This window comes from Myotis yumanensis, unplaced genomic scaffold (assembly GCF_028538775.1).
Source record: "Myotis yumanensis isolate MYYU_CA2020_CCGP unplaced genomic scaffold, mMyoYum1.0.hap1 SCAF_11, whole genome shotgun sequence".
Classification (NCBI taxonomy): domain Eukaryota; kingdom Metazoa; phylum Chordata; class Mammalia; order Chiroptera; family Vespertilionidae; genus Myotis; species Myotis yumanensis.
This window is the reverse complement of record NW_027223762.1, coordinates 69,845,964-69,858,176: the sequence shown is the minus strand read 5'-3', so window position 1 is coordinate 69,858,176 and position 12,213 is coordinate 69,845,964. Positions and strand designations below refer to the sequence as shown.

The following is a 12,213-nucleotide window of genomic DNA, read 5'->3' as shown; positions in this document are numbered from 1 at the left end:
TAATCTAACAATAGGATCAAACACTGATATGCCCAAATCATCAAACATTTCCAGCGAGTAATGTTAAAGGCATGGTACACACACACACACACGGGAAATGGAAATGTAAGGAATTTTCTAACTATGGACCAGAAAGCTAAGTCAGACACAGCAACAACAAATTGTACTTTGAGCTGCAGTTTCTTGAACTACTTATACAAGAAAATGTTTCTCAGTTTATTGGGGCTGCAACTAATATAATTTTGTCACCATGTATATCAACCAGGAGGTGTTGCCATGGGTCTTCCTATTAGCAATATGTCTAATTTTTCTGGCTGACAGCCACAATAAAACTGTTCCTCCTTTTATGGAGATAGATATAATAAGAATAAAGAAAGCTCTCTTCCACATCCATCACAGGGAGAGGGAGATGTTGTGTTCAAGTCGCCCTGTGTCCCAATTGATTTGAAACCCATAGCAGTGAAATAAACATGCACCTCAGCCCGCCACCCCACCACTGAACCAAGAACGTCCTGGGCAGATTTGTCAAGCTGGAAAAGTAGAAATAAGCATGTGTCTCCCTGGAAGCAATAAGAGATTGTCTCTGAAGGGATCCCTGGGCGAGAAAGTCATCTAAGATTTTGTAAAAGGTCTCCCAGGTCCCATTGGTGTGTGCTGAGGGCTTGCCAAGGGCCAGGTACAGTGGCAGGAAGCAGCTAGGATACATGATTATGTAATTACCTCTCAGTTATGAATTCAGGGGAGCGGAGGCACATGGTGGCCTCCCCAGAAAGGTTTCTGGGACCACAAACTTGAGCGTCCTGCTCCTTCTCCGCTCGCCTGCGCCAGGCAGCTCCCCCACCGGCAGCCTCCCCGACAGATGCGACCTGACTCCTGTGTCGTCATTCCTGGCTCCTCACTCAGGGTGTCAACAAGCAGTGGAATGACCAAAGAAAGGCCACCAGTGGAAGAAAAGAGCAAGAGAATAGCACTGACATCACGTCAAGTGCATGGAAACCCAGTTACAGCGATCCAAAAAGTAACAGATGCTGGGCTGTCATTTAATTCTTAAAGCCGCATCGTGTAGCTTTTTTAAAAAGTAAACTCATCCTTTGTATTATAAATACTCATTAATGGTTGGATAAACATGCGGTTCAGACAGCAGCTGAATCCACTGGGGGCCCAGTGACAAGTGTGGGATGAACCCCGCTGAGTTAGCCTGACATCCCCAGGGGTAGTGCCTGCTTCTGCCTTTTTGCCTGAGTGTCAGGGATCCACATGCAGGTGCATTTGAATCCTCGGGCTTCCAGGCCCCTTTCTCTGTTCCCAGCTAAACAAGCACCCGTGTGTGTCTCAGGATGCAGAAGGAACTGAACTGAATAACCTGATTTTGAAAATGTGATCCAGGTCAGCTTGTTCTGCGAAAACTGCAGGCGCGGGTTGGCGGAGTGCGACTGCACCTCCCGGGCTGACATCACTACTTGACAGCCACGGTCTTGAGGTGACACTGGTGTGATTACCAAGCTTTTGTTTTTAAAAAAATCATAAGAATTTATGTCAGTGAGTGACAGCATTGCATTCAACTCAGCGCCTAGAAGCTGATCTCACAGTGCAGAGCCAGGAGCTGTAAATTGCGTGGTGTCCTAATTAGTGACGGGAGTTCTCGGCCGGGGAGGGAGCACAACTGTGTCCCAGGCCTCAGCACAGACGTCCTGGGCAGAGCTCAGTGGTGAACTGTTCGGCTGGAGAACGCAGCCTCGTTCCCACGGGCCATATTGCTGCGTTGGCAGCCAGGGACCCCGCGTGCCGGCGCCTGCTGCTCCCAGAAGGATGGGCTGTCTCTTGCCCACATTTCACTAGGAAGTCAGTCACGATCATCACCTTCAGCCAAACGCCCCATCTGTCCTGTGGCACCAATAACAGGAGCCCAGCTCCTCCAGCCTCCAACGTTGAGAACAGACGCCCTCAGCCACCGGGCGCTGGAGGCCATGGCGTGTGAAATGTGCCCGGCGGGGAAGGAAGGGGACTTGGCATTTGTAATGTCCTTCTGCCTGGCATTCTCAGGGCTAAAGGGATTTAAATCTTATAGAGGATGGGAAGATTCCGGTATGTAAAAGGTCGGCTCTCACGCAGCATGATTTAGTCAGAGGACACCAACTGACATTCTTGAGTAGGTGATGACATCACAGGGCGCCCCCATGGAGGGCTTGCTGTGACCTTGCTCTTCTCCTGAGGGGCTCCCCGTCCCTTCAAAGCTGGACCCCACCTTTTTGATCAGTATGCCTTTATGTTCTTCATATGGGATTTTTTTCCACCACGGAATTCCTGCCTCTCAACCAGGTCCTTATTTTGTTCTAACCAAAAAAGAGAGAGAAAAGGGGACGTAGGCTTGGGGGTGGGTGGCAACAAAGAATTCAGATTTCCCTGTTTGAAATCTTACCTCTCTGATCATTTTAAGGGTTTTGTTGATGAGAGAGAGAAACAAAGAGAGAGTTTGTTGTTCCACTTATTGATGCATTCATTGGTTGATTCTTGTACGTGCCCTGATGGGAGATCAAACCCAAAACCTTGACGTGGTGGGACAACGCTCTAAACAACTGAGCTACCTGGCCAGGGAGTAAAGGGTTTTGTAATATTATTTATTTTAAACTAGAGGCCCGGTGCACGAATTCATGCACCAGTGGGGTCCCTCAGCCTGGCCTATGGGATTGGGCTGAAACCGGCTCTCCAACATCCCCCGAGGGATCCTGGATGGCAAGAGGGCACAGGCCAGGCAGAGGGACCCCACCAGTGCATGATTGGGGCCAGGGAGGGACTGCTGGAAGGCTCCAGGGCATGTCCAGCCCGTCTCACTCAGTCCCAATCGACCGGACCCCAGCAGCAAGCTAACCTACTGGTGGGAGCATCTTCCCCCTGGTGGTCAGTGCACATCATAGCGAGCAGTTGAGCAGCCTTAGGATATCATACGCTTTGATTGGTTAAATGGACAACTGGACACTTAACATATTAGGCTTTTATTATATAAGATGTCACACCCAGAGAACAACAGAAATCGAATTGATGAGTTTCCATTTCACTAGAAAGTTGCTTTTCATGGAATAACAAACCCTGCCCCTCTCCGCCCGTGTCCTGGAAAGCGCGTGCTGTTTTTCTGTGTGTGGCCGTGACCGAGGGAAGCAGTCATCTGCACAGCCAAGCCTGAAGGAGGCACAATGACTGGTCGCTGGTGCGTCTGAGAAGCCGGGGCCCAGGGACTCGGGTCCCAGCCAACCCAGGGTTAGAGAACACAAGCTGCAGGTGAATCCATGCTTCCTCGATGCAGGCCACCTGCAAAGCCAGCTCCAGCACCGGAGGGGCGGGCTCTGCAAGGCCTCAGCAGCGGCGTCACTCAGTGCATCTAAACCATTCCTGAACTGCCCTGTTTCAGCTACAGTGCACACTCAATGTTAGTTTCAGGTGTACAGCGCAGCAGTTAGACATTTATGTGATTTACAAAATGACCCCCCAATAATTCAAGTACCCACCTGGCACCTTACTTAGTTATTGCAATATTATTGATTATATTCCCCATACTGTGCTTTATATCCTGTGACTATTCTGTAACTACCAATTTGTACTTTTAATCCCTTCACCTTTTTCAGCCAGCCTCCCACCCTCTCCCATCTGGCAACTTCCTACACACTCTTCTTTGTGAAGAAAGTACCCCAACGCTCAGGACACTGGGACCCGTCTGGGGTTTATCAAATCGCAGCTGACGGGAAGTCAGGTGATGAATTCACTTGGCACGCAGTTGCCTATTTGTCTGATTTGGATTTCAACTTCCCCAAGAAAATTACTCCGATCTCTGCTGTGCCAAGGCACCTGTTTATTCAAACAGCCGTGCGCTCCTGCCTGCCAGGTTTCACAGAACAGGCTGGCGCTGCTGGGGCTCCTTCCCAGAGGCAGGAATGACAGGAAGCAGTCTGCCAGCCTCTCCCTGGGAGCCCATTCAACTCTGTCTCCTCCACGAAGGAGAAAAAAAGGACAAGGTTGCCGTAATCCTCTAGGGCCAGAGAAATATTAGGGCAGCTCAGACCAGTCGCTGTTTAGAAGGCAGGCGCATGCTGGTAGGTGGGAGGGCGAGGAGAGGAAAAGAAAAAGAATGCAGCATTCTTGCGGATCAAGTGCTCAGATTATTTTTGCTGCTGAGACCTCTTATGACAAAGATATATGCAGCTAAGCGTTGCCTTTTTAGGTCACTCAAGGCCCATTTCTGAAGATCAGCCCAAGCTACACAATTACATGGATGATGTTTAATTGAACTTTTTTTAGGCTTGCTCCTGTATCCTCGTAAAATACCATCACTGACAAACAATGTGAAGAATGTCATTATCTAAATGAAAAACAAAATCTTCAGGTTTTCCGTGTAAAAAAAAATAGATTAGATGATAAATCTGTCTGAACACTGAGATAATTAGATTTCGTCTTAGTACCTTTACCATATCATGTTCTGTAACTGCCACAATAGTAACAACAATTTCATTTTCCTACTGACTTGAGCATTGCAGGTGGAGCGATGCCTGGTGACAGCACGCATCCTCCGGTGGACAATTTCAGCGACATCCCATTGGTCCCTTTGCCTCTATAATGACCTGGTCTAGCAGCCTGGCACCAGAAATCACCTAAAAGGAGAAAAATGGGCCAATCTTCAGGCCGTCTTCAGTGAATCAGTGTAACGAGCCCTCCACTGCATGCAAAGATGAGAATTCTAATGTGTTCGTAAGTGGCCTCTGGATGGTGCATTTCCAGCATCTCAGGTTACTGGTGTTGCTGCAGTGATACAGGCAGAACATTAGCTGTGTTACTTATCCACGTCCACTATTATGAGGGTTTGTGACCCAGCCTTCATATCAGGTTTAAAAATACATTCATATGCTGCGGATAAAAACAGCATTGATGGAGGACCCCATAATAGGAATTAGGAGGCACTGCCATCCATAAGGGTAATGTAGAAGGCTTGTAAAAACTGAGATGTCTTAGCTTATTATCAAGAGAATCCTTTCATGAAAACGAAATGCATTTGAAATGATGATCTGTTAGCAACAGGACCTACCAAATGGGAAGGAAAAAAAATGACCAAACTCATATACTGGAGTGTAGAGCAGATAATGATGTAGAGAATTTCAGGTTGCCATGGAGACGTTCTCTGGCTCATTGGCTATGTTGCTGCCATCAGAAGCCACCACTCTCTTCTAAGCTCAAAATGAATTCAGTGCTATTCAAGGGGAATTCATTTTCCTTCTCCCATGTGCCTAAAACTGCAGGGTGGGAAAGATCAAAGAGGCCACAGCGTCGTCCCTGCTGAAAGGTACCAGCTGCCGAGTTGTGTGAATGCAATGACTGTAGCCCAGGGTAGCTCAGAAGATAACTGAGTGCACAGAAGTGTAGTGTGAACAAGAGGTAGTGCCTCAGATTAGGAAAGAAAGACGTGAGAATGGACCAAAGTAACTAAGAAGGCCTCGTGGCCGTGAAATCTGAGGGATGGGTGATATTTGGCTCGTAGTAGGACTCAGTGAAGGAGCAGAGAGGGGAATATTCCAGACAGGAGAAAAAGTGGGAGCAGAGCTGCTAAGACAGGGACGACATGGTAACAAGACAGTGAGGAGGCGACCCCTGTGGTTGGAGGCCTTGGTGAGTGAGTGACAGCTGGGTGAGATTACCGGAGGCCTGAGCTGAGATGTCCTGGGCACTGGAGAACGGCTTTAGGTCTGTGACAGGCTGGTGAGGTAAGGAAAGCCATATTGTACAAATATTGATCAGGACTGAAGTCCAGGATAGACTGGAGGGGAGTGAAACTGTAACCCAAGGGAGGTGCTGGGAGCCTAGATTTCTGTGGTGGATGTTTCTTTGAGAAAAGAAAGGGGAATTTATTTATAAGAAAGCATCCATAGCATTTCATAACAGGGGAGAAATTGATGGAAATACTTGGACTCCTCTTCTGAACAAGTGGGCTCTGGGACCACATCTGAAGCTCAGGAGTCTGACCTGGGTTTGGGCTAGCAGTGGAGTTTGGTCTTCGTCTTCGCCACATGAAACAAAGGGAAAACCAAACAAGAATGCAGAGGATTTTTTTGGTCAGTGAAACTGCTCTGTGGGATACTAGAATGGTGGATAAATGTCACTAAACATTTGTCAAAACCCACAGAATATACAACATCAAGAGTGAACACTAGAGTGCACTTAGGGCTTCGGGTGGTAATGATACGGGTTCATTGATTGTAAGGAATGCACCCCTCCTGTGGGGGATGCTGATAGTGAAGGGATGCTGACAGTGGGTGTGTGAGGCAGGAGATGCATGGGAACCCTTGTGCTTTCTCCTTCCTGTCAACCTAAACTCGCTCTAAAAAAATAAAGTCAGTTCATAAAAAACCAACAACAAAAATCATGTAAATCGCCAGAATTGGAATCAAAGACCTAACAGACAGCCAACATGTATTCAGAGGTCAATATGGGGACAAAGAACTTTGGAAAACAACCATGTAAAGGCCACTAAAGCCATTCAAACGGAAGAAGTATGGACATCTAGGAAGGGAACTGGAGAAACCAGAGACCGTAGGACCAGGGCCTGCAATGAAGGAACCTGCAGGCCAGTGGAGACCCGCCAAGATGAATGGGAGTTTGCAGGCCTGAGTGACAGGAGGAATGGCAAAGGGAAGATGAGCCAAAACGGAAGTTTTACTAATGCATTAAGGAAACCCTGCAACTGTGTTCCTCATTTCTTTGTTGAAGTTGAATATTTCTAGTGTGGTACCACAGTCCTGACACTATTCTATGCTTCAATGATTTGTGACCTATGACCAGTTTGTTTCTTTGATTGATTGGTTGATTAAAACCATTAAAATGAGCATAATCGTTTTGGATTGCAGTGGTATCGGCAATATGATATTCATGGTTTTTCTAAGCATTTTGACCTTTTCAGATAAAAGGTCACCTAATATCTGACCACCTAATATTGCAGTGGGAAAAGAGACCCATTTGAATCTGAAAAAGACAGTTCAGAATAAGCATGTAACAACAGGTTAAACAGTCCATGGTTCATATCACTACCTACGTCTTATCGCTTTCGGGGAGTCCTGGCTTATACTGGGTATCCATGAGTAAGTCAAGTTTATTGACTACATAAAGACCTATAATATCACAAAAAAAGTTTAGGCTGATATCACCTAAAGTATGAAGATGTGTAAAAACTATCAGACTAAGCATTTAAAGGTGCAGTGTGATGAGTACCTCAGTGTAACTTGACGTTACACGCACACTCGGATCATCTCCCGGCAGAAGCAGTGCTGGCCGGGGTGTTGCTTTAATAATGCACGGCTGCTGCTCATATTGACCAGCCAGCTAATCAGAGCTGTAGAGAACCAGGCCACGACTGCGTTGTTACAAGGTAGACATCGTTTTACAGTTAATTTCCTTATGCCTGGACTGGAATCATACAGCATTACCTCTTTTCATTTCCCACTGCCAAGCTTTAAAATAATTACATATGGGTACATATAACTCTACCTTTTATACCTGTAAATGACACAGATTTTCATAAGGATACATACATATACTCACCCATGCAATTATTATGAGGTATATTTTGCAATCTTTACATTAAAAAGCCATTGTTTCGTGTAAATATCACAAAGTAAGTTTTTTACTTGTTTTCTTAACCATGCAATAAAAAATCTGATTCAAATCAGGCACTGGGGAGCCATGTTAAAATCACTACAAATGCAGATGATCGGCATATACTGTGTTTTGAATTGCTAACTTAAGCGAAATATAATCGTGGTATTTTACATACGGGCAGTGATTTGGAAATGTGAAAAGTACCTGCTTCCCTATTAAGCAGAGTTTTGAAATTGTGATTTAAGTTTGAGCAAAAGGAAGGAATATTTTCAGGAGACCTTACTCTTCCACAATAGTGACATGTGGCATCATCCTCTCCTTGTAGGCCGCGCAGTGCAGATTATTTTATGCAAGAAGCTAAGCGGATGAAGCATAAGGCAGATGCAATGGTAAGTTCCTTTTCTCTCCAGATACGTTTTTCCAAATGATGTTTGTACTGCACCTTCATCACTGGGGCAGTGTAGCTGGGGTAATTATAAAATCTATTACAAGGATGGCTGAGTCCGTTAAATGGAGAAATGTTTATATAATCAAGCACTCATCACCCAATAAAGTATGACTTCAACCAATAATGTCTGACAGGGAGAAAGCCCTGGAGAAATGAATATTTTATTTTAGTCCTAAGTTTTGAATAGTAACTAGAGGTAATGGAGACAGTGGGTAGCATTTTTTTTTCTTTAAAAATAAAATCTAAGTTTGCACTTTTCTGTCATATTAGCCTGGCCAGCCCTTGGCGTGGTCCCAGGATCTAATCACTTTTCAAAAAGACTTGTGTTCTTCATGGGTATCTGCCAAAATGAATACTTCTCTGAAACTGTACAGCAGAAACTGTTAAAACGCACATAAGCCTCTAGAGCAGTGATGGTGAACCTTTTGAGCTCGGTGTGTCAGCATTTTGAAAAACCCTAATTTAACTCTGGTGCCCTGTCACATATAGAAATTTTTTTATCTTTGCAACCATAATAAAACAAAGATTTATATTTTTGATATTTTTAAATGCCATTTAACAAAGAAAAATCAACCAAAAAAATGATTTCACGTGTCATCTCTGACAGGCGTGTCATAGGTTCACTCACCATCACTGACCTAGAGCAACAGTTCTCAACCTGTGGGTCGCAACCATCGGAAAACATAGCATATCAGATATTTACATTATGATTCATAAGTAGCAAAATTACAGTTATGAAGTAGCAGCGAAAATAATTTTATGGTTGGGGGTCACCACAATATGAGGAACTGTATTAAAGGGTCACGGCGTTAGGAAGGTTGAGAACCACTGCTCTAGAGTCACCATGACTTGATGTTTATAAAAAAAATAATGTTTCTTACTTGGATAATCTCCTGTTTTGGAAAGCTTGAAGCTGTTTAGACATTAGATTTTTTTTAAAAAAACGTATGTGTGTGTTTTTTCTAAAAGCCATTGTATGGTTATTGCATCTTGAGGCCTCGTCCAAAGGGACTCTTTCCTCAGGGAATGCCAGCTCCATTCCCCACCAGCGTGTATAACTGAGGCTCGGGAGCTGGAGATGGAGAAGACATTTCAAATGACCTTTATCGTATTGTTCCGGTGTTGAAGATGCCCAAACCATAACAGCACTCTGCTCCCAATGCTACCGATGTTGCCCATCAATATTTACTTGTCTGAGGATCACTGCCCAGGTTCATCAGTGCAAGGGACATAACCAGCGTGTCAGAGAGTAGAGAAGGTGCAGTTCTTGCCCTCACACTCCCACAGGCTGATGAAGGGTTATGGTCACCTGAGGAGCTGAGGCAAGGTCACTGTTGGAGAAGAGCAGCGAACTTTAAAGCAGAATGAAAAGTTCTGTCTGAATCACCAGGGTTACTAGGATTCTTCACTCAGTGTCACCTTGTCCAACCTGACACAGCTTCAGCCAGCAGGCCTGTGTTCCTACCGGCCTCTAAGCAGACCTTGCTCATGCCAGCCAGCAGGCCTGTGCACTTGTAGAACCTCACACTCACACGCTCACAGCTCGCACGTACTTACACACTCTCACCCTCGCCACACTCACTTTCAGCATGCTCCCCAAATCCTTTCCTTCCCACTGTCATTTTCAGGTCTCCTCCCCAAGGCCTCCCACCTCTGAAGCCCCACCACCTGCTCCCTTCCTACCATCTCATGTGCATTGAACTCCTTGCTCTGCATTTCAAGTCACTCGCAGGCTGCCTTGCACTGTGAACTGTCCTGTGGGTGCACATTTTTTCTCTCTAATTGTATTATATGTTCTTGGGAGGAACTTGTGTGTATCTAGTACTCATAGGACAGAATTGGGTGCTTCAGGAAATCCTTACTGAATGAAATGGCTTCTTTAACCTGAAAGCATTGCCAAGAAATATTACTGGATAGCCTATTAGGGTTATAAGCTGTTTAAAAATTTGATTTGCTAATGAGGGAGTATTTTGCTCTACATTTCTGTTTTCTAAGGCATCATTATCAATGAGAATTTTTTTTAGAGGCAAGACTTATATTAGTAATTAGAGTATTTGTGTAATTCTGTTTTGATTCACGAATGAATACTGGAGAGATTATTCAATTCAAACTTAAAATATGTAATTATCTACAGAGAGTAGCAAAGTATGGAACCAGGAACTTGATGTGTAAATTTATATTTAATAGAACCTAAGAATATAAAGCTCATTCTTGCTATTGTGGGGAAAGATTAACATCAATTTAGACAACATCATATAATCCAAAAAATGTTCTTTATTAAATATCAACTCTGTATCCCCTTTTAGTTAAGCTGAAATATTGCCTTGAGTTTTATCTCCTCTCCTCACCCTCATCTCTGACTGGGGTCCTGACTATGAAAGACATAACTACACACACACACACACACACACACACACACACAATAGGAGGAAGGCATGGAAGAGGAAATGTCAGATAATGTAAAATACAAAAGTACAGGTTTATGCTGTAAATCATCAAAGTTGAAGTATGCAAAAAAGAGTATGGAAATTCTTATATGGAATCATACCTACCAGCTTCGCTGTGTATTTAGCAGAGCATGGAGGAACAAGGAATGAAGCTGCCACGCCCCTGGGGGTTGAAAGAGGAGCAACCATGAAGTTCTGAGCAGTTCTAATTGGCAGTTGTTACATAGATTTGGTGCAATTCTGTCTGTAACCATTCACTCATTTACCCTAAAATAGTGGCAATTTATGAAGATAACTAGAGGAGGAAGTGCCCCATCTTTTTTCTCTCAGTTCCATTCACAGGATTTTAGAACTCAAAAGTTGGATTTCTCAAATGACGTGTATAGACTGTGTGACAATAATGTTTAAAATCTGTACTCAGGGAAAACACTGTGTTAACTCTGTTGAACAGGTGGAAAAGTTTGGAAAGGCTTTGAACTACGCCGAAGCAGCCCTGTCATTCATTGAGTGTGGAAATGCAATGGAACAGGGCCCAATGGAATCCAAATCTCCATACACAATGTATTCAGAAACAGTGGAACTCATCAGGTAAGTGCTGTGTTTTCTCGCTGGGCGGGTGGGTTTGGGGAGTGAGGAATGTGTGTAAGTACTCTGAATACAGAGAAAAGATGTCAACCTGTAGTACCAGCTACTAAGAACCTTTGTTCATCTCCGAAAGTAAGGATGTAAGATTTTGCATGACACTTTCAGCATCCCCTGCTTCCTTTGCCCTCATTATGATGAGGCAGGGCAGCTCCTATAACCCCTTACTGCTGTAGGAAGGAAGCTGAGTCTGGGTGAGATATGAATGCCCACTTCACCCAGCTAGGAAGTAGCAAATTTTTAACTCACTTCACTTCTATGCTGCTTTTTTTAAAATCTGATTCATGTTGGTGTAATCTCAATTCTAACTCCATCAATAATGATTCAGAAGTATTTAATGAAAGGAAAGCAGATTTAGGGGATTTTAGGGAAGGAAATGTATCCTATGATTTAATATCTCAGAGGTCCTGGCGTTGTCCTAGTGTTAAGACTTAGATGTGCGCATCATTCCCCACCCTGGGTTAAGGCATGGCATGTGAGCAGAACAGAGTTTCTGATGGGGGCACCTGAAGGGGTGCGTGGGAGACATTTCTTTTTCATGATGGAGACCTGGAAAGGCACATCCTTATCATCTCATTAATGAACCAATAAGGGCATTTCAGCCGTTAATCCTACTGAGAACCTTTGTCATATGATTTATGTTTTTAGCGAGTTCAGTTGATAATGAACTTTGGATAATGTCTAATACCCATTATATAAAATAATTCTTCCCAAAACTAACAGAAATAAAAATCTCACTGAATGGGCTCAGTAGTTCAGTGGCGATGACAGAGGATAGAGTCAATTAACAGAAAATAGCATTTACGCAATCTAAGTAACAGAGAGAAAATAGACTAGAAAGCATGCATAGAGCCTCAAACACAATGACAGAAGATCCACATATGTATCATTGGAGTCCCAGAAGGAAAGGAAGACAGCAAGACTGAAGAGTATTTGAAGAAGTAATGGCTGAAGCTTGCCAATTTTGACAAAAGATATAAACATACAGGTTCAAGAAGCTGAGAAAAACCCAAATAGGATAAACCCCAAGAAATGCATATGCAG

The 12,213-nt window shown here is 44.1% G+C and overlaps 1 protein-coding gene across 4 annotated transcripts in view; it reads left to right on the top strand.

The window, feature by feature from the left end:
* The window catches only part of AFF3 (ALF transcription elongation factor 3), a 549,655-nt gene that overhangs the window by 517,766 nt on the left and 19,676 nt on the right, over positions 1-12,213 (top strand). For all 4 annotated transcript variants that reach the window (XM_070429869.1, XM_070429867.1, XM_070429868.1 and 1 more), the window contains 2 exons: positions 7,958-8,021; positions 10,979-11,115. In XM_070429869.1, the coding sequence (XP_070285970.1) occupies positions 7,958-8,021; positions 10,979-11,115 (201 nt within the window). The remainder of the gene's footprint in view (positions 1-7,957; positions 8,022-10,978; positions 11,116-12,213) is intronic.